Here is a 17,286-nt window from a genome sequence, read left to right on the forward strand (position 1 = left end):
AAGTTCCATGGTGTTAAAGATTAAATAAGTTGTAAATGAAAGACACTGCCTTGTTATGAGCAAGTGTGGAATTATATTATGGTTTGTGCAATGCAATGACCCATTAACCATTCAATTCACTGTACAGTGCTGTAAGCACTTCAAGATTGCATGTAACAATTGGTAGTAGGTTACTTTATTTATTTGTTTACACAAAAGGTTTTTTTTCCTTCTTCCTTCCCCAAACAAATGTTTTCCTATCCCCTCCTGAAGACATTGAATATTACCTCTGAATGGTTCACTGAGTGCCAGTCACCCTCCCATGCTTTACCCAGGTTTCCATTATTTACTTATGAACCAAGATAGCATGCAGCAGTAGTCTATTTGTAGCCAAGTTCAATCCCTTCACCTGAAATCCAAACAAGCACTTCAAACATGAATCGTTATCCAGATTTGAACAAGGGGATGAGGCCAATTGTAGGGTCCCCACCACCACCCCACCCGAAATCTGCTAACCTAGGAAAGAAAAGATAGAACCTAGGGTCTTCCTGCTCCGCACAGTTCAGTTGCTCGCAGGCCTAACCAGCTGAGCCATCAGTGGAGCCCAAAAGGACTTTTTATTTTATTAAGTAAGCTTCTTTCAAGCATTTTGATACATTTACATTTAAACTTTTACTTCAAGAATTAAACATAATAGCCTGGAATTTATGCTTTGAGCACAATCAGCAATCCGGGTGCAAATTGCGGCAATTTTGAGAAGTGTTTATTTCCTCAAGTTTCCGCTCAAACTCATTTGCATACTGCCGATATAAAATCTGCCAATCGGGCAGCGTTTTAGAATGTAATTTTTTAAAATTTAAATTGTATTAAAAAATATTCCTCGATATATTTAAGAGTGGTAACAGTTTTATTAATACAGCTGAAAATGGGTTTATCACAAAAAATAAGCATTTTTAATTTGTGTGTCTAATCCACCACTTGTGAGTAACCGGATTTTAAATAACTGAAAATGACTTTAAAAAACAATACATAACCATTTGCTAGTTATATTGGTGTACAGTAGTCAGTTTCTTAAGATATTAAAAAAAATTTTTTTTTAAACTTTTAAAACGTGTCTATTAGTAGTGTCCTTGCACCGAATAAAAAGGCTTAATTTTAAGAGCCTCCTCAAAGGCCCACAAATGGGCACAACTAACGTAAACTCGCCATGGTGATTAATTCGACTTGATGGCATGGCCAGTTTTGTAAGCAGGGCCAGCTTCTAGCGTGATGTTTGTTTAAATCAGTGCAAAAGATCATGGAAACTTGATTTGCACTGGACGTATTTTGCGCTTGAATTTCCGTGATCTTTTCCCCTGGTTTGGCTGATTTGGGGAGAATTGTGCTGAAAAAACACAGCGCAACCCAGCTGACACTCCAATAGTTATATATATAGCAACAGATAAGCTTCCAACACTTGTCTATATGATTATGCGGTGTATTTCTCTGTTCTAGGATTTGGGTGTAGTTGAGCTGGGAATGAGATGGGAAAAAAAACTCAGAAAATTTTCATATGAAAAAGCTGAGCTGCCAAAAAGAGACAATTTATGAATGTATATAACAAACATCTTCAAGAGTCACGATCAGGCTTCTGATCCTCGAGTGCAATTATCAGATAATTATTCTCCACTTCAAATAAATTTACAAAGTGTATTCACACAATCAGACATACAACTAAATCAAAGAATTAAGGACTGCAATAAGCTACCTGTCCTGCATCTATGTTATGAATATGGTGCATGTCAAAGGGGAAATCTCACCATCTGGTCCCCTCTTAATAATCAATTGGCTATTAAAAATTTTGGTTTCATGCTGCCTTTTTCCACTGATCTTGTTTAAATATTGAGTTCTACTGAATCAATATAGGTGGCAGTTTGAAAGAACTCAGACCAACCATGTGAGGGAGTTGAATGAGCATCAGCAAAGATAATCATTGACTCAAGGGAGCTTTAGCATTACCAGTATATGCCAATTCAGCTCCTTTAAACAGTCTTAAAATGACACAATGAGACACTATAATCAAATGCTTAACGCTTTAGAAGAAATTCTCCTCACTGCTTTTTATACCTCAGTATCTCAGAGATCAACTGTTAGGCCTGTAACCTTTCCAAAACATTCCGCCAGTAATTACAGATTAAACAAATTTATTGAAAAGGATGAGGCTCCTTTGATGTGCCAGTGAACTAGTTGTTATGGTTACTGAGCCATTCAGACCAGAAAGAATGGTCAGTACCTGGTATATGCTGCAAGGTTGGGGAGTTGGGTGGGGTAGGAGGTGGTCCTAAAATTGCTGTCAGCATCCACAGACCAGAAAAGGATTTCTGCTCCTGATAATTATCCAGTGATCTGTGCTGGAAAATCAGGTTTGAATACACTGACAAATTACTGTCTAGGCTCAAATGCTTATTAACGTGAAGAATGACGACTCAGGCAGGGTAATATGGGCCATTGCCATCAGGGAAATACATCTCAATATCTTCAAGAATGGAAAAAAGGGATAGAAAAACAAAAGGATATTATAATTCGTTGTTGCAATTTAATTTTTGAAAGACATTCTGATAATATAATGGGTTAGCAATAGGTTTGCAATTAAACTAAAACATTCTTCATTATTTAGCAGGTAGTTCTAATCCTACTTATAAAATGATTAATAATGAATACAGATAAAAATGCACATCCATTATTAACCCCATCAACCATAAGTAGTATTTTCAGTCTTGCGAACTGAAGAACACATGACAAATTGTGGCATTATTTGTTAGAGAAGAATCAGTTGCAACAGTAGTAGTATTGGGTCTCCTTGGATAGAATTAAAAGACAATGGGGCCACAACTGGAAACGAAGCGCAGCTATTGCGTTTGTCGTTTTTACCGGTGCGGTGGATGCAGTCGCCTTGAGCGAAATTCTGCTCTTTGGCTTTTTTTCCCCCAGTCAGTCATAATGGGGGCGGATGTGCGGTGGTCAGCTGAAGTTCGCATTCTAGAGAGGCGGAAGTTGGGGGCGGGTGGAGTGGCCGCCGTTGTCAGGCGCTGATGACGTCATCACAGTACCGCATCACCACGTCTCTCCCCTTCACTTAATGGGGAGAGCCTGCGCGATTCTTTTAGTTAGGTCCACTGCACTACCAGGGAGGGTTTCGGCCAGGCCAGCCGAACCTGGGGGCATAATTGTCGGCCCAACATGGCAGTCAGCCGACAAAAAAAATACATGGCGACAACGGCAATAGGTCCTCCCCTTTATGCACCGGCAGAAAAAGCTGCCGGTTGCACCGAGCGGCAGGAGCAAGATTTTTTTGGCGGAATTTCGCAATCGGGGATGGGGGGGGGGGAAAAGAGAACATCGGTGGTGCGCGCTCTGATGACGCACTTGGGACAGATCGGCAGCAGCGGAGCGGTAGTGGGGGGAACGGGTCACCGCCGGGGTGCCGCAGGAGCGGAATTTTCAAAATGGCGGCCTTTGCACTCCGCAACGTGGTTGCCGATTTCTGGCGGTAACAGGTCTTAAGGAAAGGGGCAATTTCAGCCCCAATTAATGTTATGAATAGGAATATGCTACAGGCCACTAAATAATTAAAGGGAGGCTGATACAGTCTTGGGGGAGATGATTAAACAGATGAGCGCCAAGTCTTCAGCAGTAATCCTGGGGATTTCAACCTTCCTCATATTGACTGGAGTGCACAATGGGAAAAGCTGCATATAATATTGATATCTTTAGGGACAGTATGCTAAGGAACCCATAAAGGCAATATTAGATTTAGTTCCAATGAATGAAGAGTGAACATTAAGCAAAGTAGAAGTAAGGGAACATTTGGGATCTAGTGACCATAATGGGTAGAGATTAGGGTAAAAAATAAAAGGCAGCCAATTAAAAAGCTAACTTTTAAACAAGCTGATTTTAAGGGTATGAGACGATGCATGGGAATAGTAAAATTGGAAGAGATACTGGAAGGAAAAGATGTGGAAGGAAAGTTGGAAGGGTTTCAAAGGGGTAATTTTTAAGATGCAAAAGCAATTTATCTCTCAAATAGGTCAGTGCCATAGGCCCATGTATTAAAATGGATTTGCAATGGTTCATTGATAGACAAAGGAAAGTAATACTACATGGGCAGGTATCTAGTTGGTAGCCAGTTACCAATGGAGTGTTGGGACCGCTGTTGTTTATAATTTCTATAAATAATTTAGAGGAAAGAGTGAACAATGTTTCCAAATTTGCAAACAATACCAAATTGGGCGGAGAGGCAAATGATGAATATCAATGCAACCAAATTCAAAAGGATCTTGACAAGCTCGATCAGTGAAGAAATGGCAGATCCAATTTAATACAACAATTTACATTTATATAGCCCCTTTTATATAGAAAAATGTCTCACAGCGCTTCCCAGGAGCTTTATCAAACAAAAGCTTAGTCAAAGAGGTAGGTCTTAAGGAGCTTCTTAATGGAGGAGAGAGAGGTAGAGAAGCGGAGAGGTGCAAGGAGGGAATTCCAGAACTTGTGATATAGGCAGCTGAAAGAACGGCAACCCGTCAATGGTGGGGCAATGGAAATCAGGCCAGAATTGGAGGAATGCAGAGATCTAATAGAAGGTTATGGGATTTGGCAGAAAGAACTTTGGCAGATTATGTGCTAAATGAGAATGTACTTGAGGAATCAGAGCAGGCAAAAGATTTTGGAAAGGTCACTAAAATCATCAGCATTATGTTCCCAGGCTATTAAAAAGAAACAGAATGTTAGAATGCATAGCAAGGGGGAATCCTATAAATCCAGAGCCATCATTTAAAATCTCCTTTTGGTCCTGGTGAGACCACATTTGGAGTACTGCATGCAGTTTTGGTCTCCCTATTTCAAAAAGAATATTCAGTTCTTGGAGAGGATACACAGAAGGGCTACACAGTTTATCCCAGAACTTATGGGAATGATGTAAAAGGAAATATTAACTATCCTGGATCTTTTCTTTTCTGAAAAAAGACTGAAAGGTGATATAATAGAAGTATTTAAAATTATGAACATTTTGGACAAATTAGATCCAAGTATGCTTTTCTGCCATGTACAGAATTTAGGTACAAGGGACCATGTTTACAAATTTAGGACAACTCTCACCAAATCCCATGCACCCATCACCCCCCTGTGCTTGCTGACCTACATTGGCTCCTGGTAAAGCAACGCCTCAATTTTAAAATTCTCTACCTGGTTTTCAAATCCCTCTATGGCCTCGCCCCTCCTTATCTCTGTCCAGCCTCACAACCCGCCACCCCCGAAATATCTGCGCTCCTCTAATTCTGGTTTCCTGAGCATCCCTAATTTTAATCACTCAATCATTGGCGGCCGAGCATTCAGCTGTAGTTTAGTGGGTAACACACTCGCCTCGGAGTCAGAAGGTTGTGCGTTCAAGCCCCACTCCAGAGACTTGAGCACATAAATTTAGGCTGACACTCCAGTGCAGTGCTGAGGGAATGGTGCACTGTTGGAGGTGCCGTCTTTCAGATGAGATATTAAACCGAGGCCTTATCTGCTTTCTCGGGTGGACATAAAAGATCCTATAGCACTATGTTGAAGAAGAGCAGGGGAGTTATCCCCAGTGGCCTGGCCAATATTTATCCTTCGACCAACATAACAAAAACAGATTATCTGATCATTATCACATTGCTGTTTGTGGGATCTTGCTGTGCACAAATTGGCTGCCACATTTCCCATATTACAACAGTGACTACACTTCAAAAGTGCTTCATTGGCTATAAAGCGCTTTGAGACATCCGGCGATCGTGAAAGACGCTATATAAATGAGTCTTTCTTTTTTTATTTAGGCCCTAAGCTCTTGAATTCCATGCCTAAACCCCTCTGCCTCTCTTTCCTTCCTTAAGACACTCTTAAAACCTACCTCTTTGGTCATCGCCCTAATCTCTCATGTGGCTTGGTGTCAAATTTTGTTAGATAACACTCCTTAGAAGTGCCTTAGGATGTTTTACTACGTTGAAGGTGCTATATAAATACAAGCTGTTAATTATTGTTGAAATGCAGGAGGAACCTTTTTACTAAAAGAATAGTAACTATGTGGAACAGATTACTGAATTTAAATGGGTTTCAAGAAGGAACTAATAGGTTCTCATCAAGAAATGGGATTCAGGATTATTAAAACTACATGAAGGGCTTCTCCTGATAAGACTGTTACTATTTTACTATGTTAATATCTCCTAGCATTTTATATGAAAGACACATACACAAAGCACCACAAAAGATCAATATTCAGCTTTTTATTTTTCTATTAATTCTGCTGTACCATTAAACTTAGATTTCTTCAATTGAAATCTTTGTCCATTTGATCCACAGTTTTCCATTATTCCTTCCACTGTACTAGTGATTAGGAAGCATACTGGGCGGGAGGTGAGTTGATCAATGACATTCAGCCCAAATCACCCACCCTCCATTAGACTTAGCTGAGAAGGGATTTAGTCCTTTTTCATTATGGCATTAAAGACATATGGTGTAAAACGGTTAATGGATTGTGACAGTAACATACCATGATGAATGATGTTATGATCCATTAACTTTTGCATTAGCTTTATGGCTGTCTCCCTGTCAGGTGCCTCTTTATGGTCTATCAGCCAATCAGTTAGCTCTTTAGCAACAAAGCAGTTTGGATAGGTTCGCAGATTATAGCGACGGTCTTTGATTAATTTTCCATCATGCAGACGAAGCCTGATAAATAAAACAAAGCTTTATTACAATTTTCATCAACAAAATGTTTTTTTTGCTAAACAACTAACATTGCAACAAGCTCCCTTTCCAAACTGCCATCAAATTCTGATCAACATTTTAAATTCAAACTCAAACCAGTCATGATCCTACTGCACTTAGCAGAGCAAAATTTACATAAATAATTAGAATAACTGTTGAAGTTTCATAATAAGAGAAAAAAATAAGCTGCTTGGATTGAATTATTTTTAAATCAGAGCGAAAAATATACTTTCAAAATTGGGACAAATCACAGAATTAGCTTACAAATAACCAAAAGAATCTTGCCACTCTGAAACAGCCAATGTAAATCTATCATTGGAGGAAAACTGCAACATTTTTGAACAGTTGTATTTAAATAGTGAACACTGATGGGCTAATGGCTTGGAAAAATTAATAGGATAGATTTTCCAATACAGTGCAGTTTAAAGGTACAAAGTTCACCCAAAATGAAGTGTGCTGATTGCACACAATATCCGTGGTGGGCTTATGATAATTGCCCATAGCTCCAGGTACATATTTGGATATGTCCTGGAAACAAATGAGTGGTGGGAGCAGAAAATTGTGAGTCGGCAAAATTGAAAGTGATGTGGACAATTAAAAAGAAGTGGCAGAATAGGGAACAAAATCCTTGCAGCTTTACAAAAGGCTGAAAAGGTTTCTCAATCTATCTGCCAAGGCTGAAGGGAGAGGGGATTAAGAGGAGACAAGCAAAAATGAAGTGAAAGGAAACCCAGTGGGCTTGCATGAGTTTACAGGCAAGTGATGAAACAGCCTAGCACGCAACTCCCTGTTTGATGGCATTAAGCCTCTGCCTAAGCATTTATCAATATTAGATGTTTATTTCACATAATTATTATACAGAACAATCAGTGAACTTGACACAGGTTTCAAATACATTTGGGGGGGTGGGGGGAGTAAACTCTTTAACCTGGACCTGCACTCATTGTGGAACACCAGAAAATTTACAAATCAAACAATGTTCTGACGAAGTGTGTAGAATCAAAACTTTAATTTTCCCTTTCTCTTTACAGATGCACCTGCTGTACACTGCCAGCATTTTGTGTGTTTATTGCCAACAATGCATGAATTGGTAGACAGAAAAGTCAGTAAAGGCTGCTCAAGTGACTGGTCAGAACAGGCTTTTCCTAGTATAGACAGCATAATGTTGTTTTTCACAATAGTAATGAAACGGAACTGAGGTATAACCATTGTCGACTGGTAATATCTTGTGCGATGTATATTTAATCTGGATTTGAAATATCCTGCACTTTTTCCATTCTATTTGGACATAGCCCAGATTAATGAGACAGAAAAGTTGACAAATTAAATAGCTGACCAGGAGATGGTATAGCCTAAAAACATTCCAACCTAGAGAGAAAGAATCGAATAGGAAAATTGGAAAGATTAAAATGACGGTACAAAAAAAGAACAGCTGAATATATAAAAAACATCACAGGTATGAAATTAGTGAAAGAAAAGATAAGACCACTGAAGGACAAAGGCGGCAATCTGATACAGGTGCAGCATCAAGAATCTGGAACCCTCGAAACCGAGGCAGTTCTGGATTCCACGCTTTTCCGGACTTTGGATCGCCTTTCTGACGTCACAAATCCGGAAACACCTGAGCCCAGATTCAAGTATTTCTGGATTTCAGAACATCAGAAAGGGGGGTCCCCGCCGAGGAGCTGTTCGGGCCGCTTGCCCCGCCGAGGTGGAGGTGTTCGGGCGGACCCCGCCGAGAAGTTATTCGGGCGGGCCCCGCCACCAAAGAAGTATTCGGGTCGGTAGGCTCTGTCGCAGAGGAGCTGTTCGGGCAGGGCCCCACCGCCAAGGAACTGTTCGGGCGGGGCCCCGTCGCAGAGGTGGTGTTGGGGCGAGCCCCGCCGAGGTGGAAATGTTTGGGTTGATGGGCCCAGTCACAGGAGGTGTTGGGGCAGGCCGGTGAGGAGGCCTTGAGGTAAGGGCAGCGGCAGCAACTGGGTCAAAGCGAGCGATGGCGAGCAAGGCGAGGCGTGGCGAGGCCGGAGGTCCACAGGGTCAGCGGGTCCGGAACATTTTATGGATTCCAGATGATCCTGCCACCGATCGGTCCAGAGTCCAGATTCCAGAACATTCTGGACTTTGGACGCTGCGCCTGTAGTGAAGAATAAAAGGACAGAAATATTTAACTAGTATTTTAAAGAGGCTGAAGCAAGGATGGCAGGACTAATATAGGAGGACATGGAGGAAGAGAGAATAGACAAAATATTAAAAAAGAAGTGGTATCAAAAGGCTCGATGTGACTTAAAGTTGATAAGTCGCCAGGCCTGCATAGTCTACATTCCAGAATATTAAAGGAGGTTAGTCATTAAATAGCAAGAGCATTAACAATTTTCCAAAATTATTTGGAAACAGGAACTGTACCAAGAGGATTGGAGAGGGTGACAAATGTTCCACTCCTGTTCAAATAAGGGAAAGGGAATAAGCCACATAACTATAGGCCAGTTAACCTCATATTGGTAGTGGGGAAACCGCTAGAGATCAAAATAAGAACAACATGGGTGAATACTTTGAACGGTGTAGACCAATCATTAACCTTGAATATGGATTTATAAAACGCAGATCATGCTGGACTATAATTTTAAAAAATTTTCAAGAAAATTACTGAGCAGATAAATAAAGGTAATAACATGAATATAGTATGTTTAAACTTCCAAAATACATCTGATAAAGTGTCATTCAAGAGATTTGCTGAGAAGATTAACAAAGTATTAAAGGTAAAGTGGCAGCATGCATTGAGGGATGGCTAAAAGAAAGCAGAAAGTAGCAGCAAATGAACAATTCTTGGATTGGTAAGATGAGCTGATGATCTGATAAAAGAATGTGTTGGAACCTCTCATTATCTATAATATATTGAAAATCCTATCTACAAAACCTTACTTCCTGCTGTCAATGACCCCCTCCCCCCTATTATAAATTTCTATGTCTACATTGATAATGGAAACTGCCTATATAAACCTTTTATGCTGTAATTATAACCTCCTGTCGAGCACCTCAAATTTGTGTTTCTCACCTCCTCATCCTGCACTAGAGAGAAACTCCAATGTTGTAACCAACTCAACTTCCCTGCTTCAAAAACTGCTCCGGATGTTACGATTTAACTATAAATGATCATACAAAATCAAAGCATGACCCAAAATGACAATGTACGATTTTAAAAAGGGGACTAAATTACATATGAACACCTTAGTCCAATTGTCCCCTGCCCTCTAATCCCTCCTTTACCTTAGTCTCGACACCACAAATGCAATGCTGGAGAACGGAAAGTACACTGAGCTGATTTGGACACGGTGATGTATTATCACATGGTTTGGTATGAGCATGCTCAGTTCCCTCTGGCCTAATAAAGCAAGCACTTGGACTAGCAAGTCATTGTATCTCTGTCCTTCATTTGTTCTACCCACATATATTACATTTTGGCGATGAGAATGGGATCCCCAAGCCATTTTTAGGATCATGGAAAGACACAGCGTTCAATCTTCGAGTGGACAAGTTTAAGATGAATTTGTGACACCTAAATTGAAATTTTGCGATGTTTAACTGTTAATGCCTGTGCAGAATCATCTGTGCTTTGCCTTCGCATGTATGTATACACAGCAATGGCAGCATTGATTCGTTCAGGTACAGAGGTAGTGTGCTGAGTTACTGTTCAACGGGATCGGGACAATCATGACCGTGCCAATGGGATTGTACAGAAGTCTCGGTATATATGACTAAAGTCGTGAACCATTCCGTTCTTACCTTAAAAAAAATCTCCATCTGTTCAAAGAGCCAATTAATGTTATTGAGACCGAAGGTACAAATGAGAATGGTCAAGTTCAAAATAAAGTAATTGTGAACAGAAGAAAGCAATTTTTTTTAAAAAAAGGGAGATTGGCCCAGATGTCTATGGAACATTGACAAACCTACTCATGCCAGGGACAGTGAAGGATGCGTTGTTTTAAGACAGTCAAGAAACTGGAGGACCATTTTGACCCAAAGCCTTTAGAAATCGCAGAGAGCTATAAGTTTGGTCCCAGAAACCAAAAACAAAGTGAAACTATCAGTGAGTACATTGTAGCTCTTAAGAACCTGTCTTTGCATTGTAACTGTGGCACATTTTTGGATCGTGCATTGCGAGATAAGTTTGTGTATGGACTGGTGGATGAGCGTGCACAGTCCAAGTTACTGAACACTTCGAACCTAGCATTTGACATCGGGCAATTTTGCATGCTATCTATGGAGATGGCATCTAAGAATGCTCCATCCAACTCAACTGACAAGTGCAGTTGAGGTCTACAGTCACAAAGCCACCACCAAACCTAAAGCCATGAGTCAAATGCATGTCGGTGAGAGCAGTTCAGTGAATTGTTATCGCTGCTGTGGAAATCACTCACCACAGTCCTGCCAATATGGAAATGCAAAGTGTTTTCACTGCCAGAAGCAAGGCCATATTTCAATAGCTTGCAGAGCTAGAACTAAAGCAGGATATAAGAACTATTCTAATAGCAATGCAAAGCAGCAACAAAAGGGAGGTGTTCACAATATTGAAGTGAACACATCTTATGTTGAAGAACTCGGCATCTACATTATCGATGCCACTAGCAGCAATGCAAGCCATCGTGAGAAAGACTTCCGTATAAAACTTATGATCAATATATTGATAGGTGTATTGGCACAGCAGCGGACTACTCTAACATGAATAAGGACACATACGAGAGCAAGTTTAATTAATAACCACTTACAAAGAGTACCACAGAGTTAAAAACAAACTCCCAGAGAAATCCGAGAGATATGTTGACAAATGGAATGAACAGTTCAACACAATGACCAGTCAGTAAAGCTGCCTATTATTGTAGCAAACTTCAACAACAGGCCAACTCTCATGGACTGGTTGAAAAAGTTAAAACTAGACTGGAAAAACATCTTTAAAGAAGCGACTCAACACAATGGACCAAACAAAGGCTTGATCGCCAAAATTAGAAACTCAGGGATTTTAAAAAATTCATTCATGGGATGTGGGCGTCACTGGCAAGGCCAGCATTTATTGCCTATCACTAATTGCCTCTCTCGGAGCGCTCCCGGCCCCGCACTTTAGTTGGCGAGGTTCCTATTTGTACAAGACCTCCCTTTGCACTGAGCCTCTGGCGCAGGGCCCAGATGGCAAAAATTTCTCCCAAGAATGCAGACGTTCCCCGGACAGTAACTTTCCCGCTCCGCCTCAGTGCAAAACTGAAAATCCAGTTTCTTGAATGGATGGACTGATCAACGTATTGACACAGAATTGAAACCATTTCACAATTGTCATACTGAATTGTCTTGAGAGCACAGTTGTATCACGTGGGGAAACAGACTGGTGGTACCTCCTTCGTTGAGATAGAATTCTGGCTGAACTTCATACTGAACATCAGGGATCGTCAGTATGCAATCATTTGCAAGAAGCTTTGTCTACTTGGATTGGACAGTGATCCTGAATCACTTGTCAGCAAAGTGGATTGGATTGAAACATATAGGTTCAAACAAGTCTGAGATAGAAACAGGATTATCTTTTGAGTTCGGAACCAAAACAAAACAGCCCGGAAATTGGTTCTGTAAGTAGATCAGGAAGGCTCCGCAAACCTGTTATTAACCTGGATTTGTAGCTCATTTGTAGAATTTGTAGTTCATTTAAAAGAAAAAAAGCCAGGTGTTTTTGATATGTGGTACATGTAATGCTGGGAAACATAGAAACATAGAAACATAGAAAATAGGTGCAGGAGCAGGCCATTCAGCCCTTCTAGCCTGCACCGCCATTCAATGAGTTCATGGCTGAACATGAAACTTCAGTACCCCCTTCCTGCTTTCTCGCCATAACCCTTGATCCCCCGAGTTGTAAGGACTTCATCTAACTCCCTTTTGAATATATTTAGTGAATTGGCCTCAACTACTTTCTGTGGTAGAGAATTCCACAGGTTCACCACTCTCTGGGTGAAGAAGTTTCTCCTCATCTCGGTCCTAAATGGCTTACCCCTTATCCTCAGACTGTGACCCCTGGTTCTGGACTTCCCCAACATTGGGAACATTCTTTCTGCATCTAACCTGTCTAAACCCGTCAGAATTTTAAACGTTTCTATGAGGTCCCCTCTCATTCTTCTGAACTCCAGTGAATACAAGCCCAGATGGGACCATAATTTTGTTGTATTTGAGAGGGGAATATATACATGTTTTTTAAGGGGGGAAAGTAGTGTGATGTATTATCACATGATTTGTCACATGTTTTGGTATGAGCATGCTCAGTTTGTTCCGGTCGAATAAAGTAAGCACATGGACGAGCAACTCATCGTGTCTCTGACCTTCATTTGTTCTACCCACATATATTACATTCACAGATATAGGGAATCAAAATTTGCTGACAATACCAAACCATGGAGTAAAGCAAACTGTGAGATAGAATGTGAGGTAGGACAGTGATATAGGGGCCAAGTTTCGGCCTGAGTTGCTCCTGTTCTTTTAGAATGAAGTATTTTAGAAATTGCAATTCTCGGCATTTAGTTTGCTCCAGTTCTAGTCAGTTAGAACAGTTTCAGTTTGGAACAGATTTTTTTTTCCCAAAAGGGGGCGTGTCCGGCCACTTACACCCATTTTGAAAGTTTAGGCAGTGAAAACTTACTTCAAACTAACTTAGAATGGAGTAAGTGTAGATTTTTGTACGCTCAGAAAAACCTTGCCTCCACTTAGAAAATCAGGCGTAGGTTACAAATCAGGCGTAGGGAGCGAGGGTGGGGGAAGGGAAGTTTACAAACATGAAACACTTCAGTTTTACAAATAAAGAGCCATCATCAATGATAAATACATCAATAAATCAATCAAAAAAATTAATAATTTTTTTTAAAAAATCAATAAAAAGTTTTCTACTCACCGACTGCAGCACCGGGAGCCCTCCAACAGCGTGCTGGGACGCGGCCCCCCCAGTGTGTCTCTCTCTGTCAGTGTCTGTGAGTTTCTGACAGCGAGGAGAGGGGGAGGGGGAAAGGGGAGGAGGGAGAGGAGGGAGGGGAGGGAGGAGGGGAGGGAGGGAGGGAGGAGGGGAGGGAGGGAGGGAGGGGAGGAGGGGAGGGAGGGAGGGAGGGAGGGAGGGAGGGAGGAGGTGGGGGTTGGGGGCTGGGGGGGGGGGGAGGAGGAGGAGGAGGGGGGGAGGAAGAGGGAGGGGTGGGGAGAGGAAGCGAAGAGGGAGGGAAGGAAGGGGGGGGGAGAGGGAGGGGGGGAGGAGAGGGAGGGGGAGGGATGGAGGAGAGGGAGGGGGGAGGAGAGGGAGGGGGGAGGAGAGGGAGGGGGGGAGGAGAGGGAGGGGGGGAGGAAAGGAGAGGGGGAGGAAAGGAGAGGGGGAGGAAAGGAGAGGGGGGGGAAGGAGATGGGGGGGAAGGAGATGGGGGGTAGGAGAGGGGGGTAGGAGAGGGGGGTAGGAGAGGGGGGTAGGAGAGGGGGGTAGGAGAGGGGGGTAGGAGAGGGGGGTAGGAGAGGGGGGTAGGAGAGGGGGGTAGGAGAGGGGGGTAGGAGAGGGGGGTAGGAGAGGGGGGTAGGAGAGGGGGGAGGAGAGGGAGGGGGGAGGAGAGGGAGGGGGGAGGAGAGGGAGGGGGGAGGAGAGGGAGGTGGGGAGGGGGAGGGAGGAGAGAGAGCGGGGGAGGGAGGAGAGAGAGAGGGGGAGGGAGGGTGGGGAGGGGGAGGGAGGGTGGGGAGGGGGAGGGAGGGTGGGGAGGGTGAGGGGGAGTCGAGGGGTGGAGAGAGAGAGAGGGAGGGGGGGGAAAGGAGAGGGAGGGGGGAGAAAGAGGAGGGGGGGGGGGAGAGGAGGAGGGAGGGGGAGAGGAGGAGGGAGGGAGGGGTGGAGAGAAGGAGGGAGGGAGGGGGGGAGAGGAGGCGGGAGGGAGGAGGGAGAGGAGGCGGGAGGGAGGGGGGGGAGAGGAGGCGTGAGGGAGGGGGGGAGGAGGGGGGCAGAGGAGGCGGGAGGGAGGGGGGGGAAGAGGAGGCGGGGGGGGGGGAAGAGGAGGCGGGAGGGAGGGGGGGGAGAGGAGGCGGGAGGGAGGGGGGGAGAGGAGGCGGGAGGGAGGGGGGGGGAGGAGGCGGGAGGGAGGGGGGGGGGGAGGAGGCGGGAGGGAGGGGGAGGAGGGAGGGGGGGGGAGAGGAGGGAGGGGGGGAGAGGAGGAGGGAGGGAGAGGAGGGGGGAGGGAGAGGAGGGGGGAGGGAGAGGAGGGGGGAGGGAGAGGAGGGGGGAGAGGGAGGGAGGGGGGCGGGAGAGGAGGAGGGGGAGGCGGGAGAGGAGGAGGGAGGGGGGGCGGACGGGAGAGGAGGAGGGAGGGGGGGCGGACGGGAGAGGAGGAGGGAGGGGGGGCGGACGGGAGAAGAGGGAGGGGGGGGGCGGACGGGAGAGGAGAGGGAGGGAGGGGGACGGGAGAGGAGAGGGAGGGAGGGGGACGGGAGAGGAGAGGGAGGGAGGGGGACGGGAGAGGAGAGGGAGGGAGGGGGACGGGAGAGGAGAGGGAGGGAGGGGGACGGGAGAGGAGAGGGAGGGAGGGGGACGGGAGAGGAGAGGGAGGGAGGGGGACGGGAGAGGAGAGGGAGGGAGGGGGACGGGAGAGGAGAGGGAGGGAGGGGGACGGGAGAGGAGAGGGAGGGAGGGGGACGGGAGAGGAGAGGGAGGGAGGGGGACGGGAGAGGAGAGGGAGGGGGGCGGGAAGAGTGGAGATGGAGGCGGGGGGGGGGGGGGGGGGAGAGGAGAGGGAGGGAGGGGGGAGGGATGGGTGGGGGGGTGAAAGAGAGTAGAGGGAGGGGGGGGGGAAAGAGAGGAGAGGGAGGGGGAGGGGAGAGGGAGGAGGCTGAACGGGCCCAGCCGATGTGAAGAAGCCGGACCCAAGACTTCGGGCAAGATGCCGGGCAGGGCGGGCCCCGCCAAAGGAAGAGAGGGTGGACCAGAGTTAAAGGTAGGTGGCCGGGCGAAGCCGTAGCTGGGGGGTCCGAGCGGGAGCTGGGGGGGAGGGTCCGAGCGGGAGCTGGGGGGTTGAGAGAGCCAGCTGAAGAGGCGAGGAAGCTGGAGCCAGAGCAGGAGCTGGACGAGGGAGGTGCAGCCTGAGCTTCGCCGCACCAGTGTTGCCCATTCGGCCAGGGCTAGGGGGCGGCGTGCTTCGAGCCCCTCCCACACAGTTTCGGGCGCCTGGAGCTACTGCACATGCGCGCCCACTGTAGCGCACCTGTGCAGAGGTCCCGGCACTGATTTCATCGCAGGGAGCTGGCTCCGCCCCCCACAGCTCGTGCTGCGCCGTGCCGAGCTCCAAAGGAACCTGCAGGGAGCCGGAGAATCTGCATGTATTTTTTAGGCGCACTTTCGGACGCGAAAAACGGGCGTCCAGGTCGGTGCTGCGCCATTCTCGCCGCGGCCTGAAACTTGGGCCCATAGAGATATTAGGGGAAAAGCTAGGTTTGTGACAAATGCAGTTCAATTTCGATGAGTATAAATTAGTAGTTTAGGAAGAACAGAATGGAAATATACTGTAAATGGCAAAATTCTCAATAAAGTGGAACAACTGAACATAGAAACATAGAAACATAGAAAATAGGTGCAGGAGTAGGCCATTCAACCCTTCTAGCCTGCAACACCATTCAATGAGTTCATGGCTGAACATTCAACTTCAGTACCCCATTCCTGCTTTCTCGCCATACCCCTTGATTCCCCTAGTAGTAAGGACCTCATCTAACTCCTTTTTGAATATATTTAGTGAACTGGCCTCAACAACTTTCTGTGGTAGAGAATTCCACAGGTTCACCACTCTCTGGGTGAAGAAGTTCCTCCGCATCTCGGTCCTAAATGGCTTACCCCTTATCCTTAGACTGTGACCTCTGGTTCTGGACTTCCCCAACATTGGGAACATTCTTCCTGCATCTAACCTGTCTAACCCCGTCAGAATTTTAAATGTTTCTATGAGGTCCCCTCTCATTCTTCTGAACTCCAGTGAATACAAGCCCAGTTGATCCAGTCTTTCTTGATAGGTCAGTCCCGCCATCCCGGGAATCAGTCTAGTGAACCTTCGCTGCACTCCCTCAATAGCAAGAATGTCCTTCCTCAGGTTAGGGGACCAAAACTGTACACAATACTCCAGGTGTGGCCTCACCAATGCCCTGTACAACTGTAGCAACACCTCCCTGCCCCTGTACTCAAATCCCCTTGCTATGAAGGCCAACATGCCATTTGCTTTCTTAACCGCCTGCTGCACCTGCATGCCAACCTTCAATGACTGATGTACCACGACACCCAGGTCTCTTTGCACCTCCCCTTTTCCTAATCTGTCACCATTCAGATAATAGTCTGTCTCTCTCTTTTTACCACCAAAGTGGATAACCTCACATTTATCCACATTATACTTCATCTGCCAAGCATTTGCCCACTCACCTAACCTATCCAAGTCGCTCTGCAGCCTCACAGCATCCTCCTCGCAGCTCACACTGCCACCCAACTTAGTGTCATCCGCAAATTTGGAGATACTACATTTA

General features: G+C 45.3%; 1 protein-coding gene across 3 annotated transcripts in view; it reads right to left on the reverse strand.

Annotated features, from left to right (window-relative positions):
• The window catches only part of LOC139277545 (DEP domain-containing mTOR-interacting protein-like), a 78,461-nt gene that overhangs the window by 56,563 nt on the left and 4,612 nt on the right, over positions 1-17,286 (reverse strand). For all 3 annotated transcript variants that reach the window (XM_070896130.1, XM_070896131.1, XM_070896132.1), the window contains exon 2: positions 6,533-6,711. In XM_070896130.1, coding sequence (XP_070752231.1) covers positions 6,533-6,711 — 179 coding nt within the window. The remainder of the gene's footprint in view (positions 1-6,532; positions 6,712-17,286) is intronic.

Source organism: Pristiophorus japonicus, chromosome 12 (assembly GCF_044704955.1).
Source record: "Pristiophorus japonicus isolate sPriJap1 chromosome 12, sPriJap1.hap1, whole genome shotgun sequence".
NCBI lineage: Eukaryota > Metazoa > Chordata > Chondrichthyes > Pristiophoridae > Pristiophorus > Pristiophorus japonicus.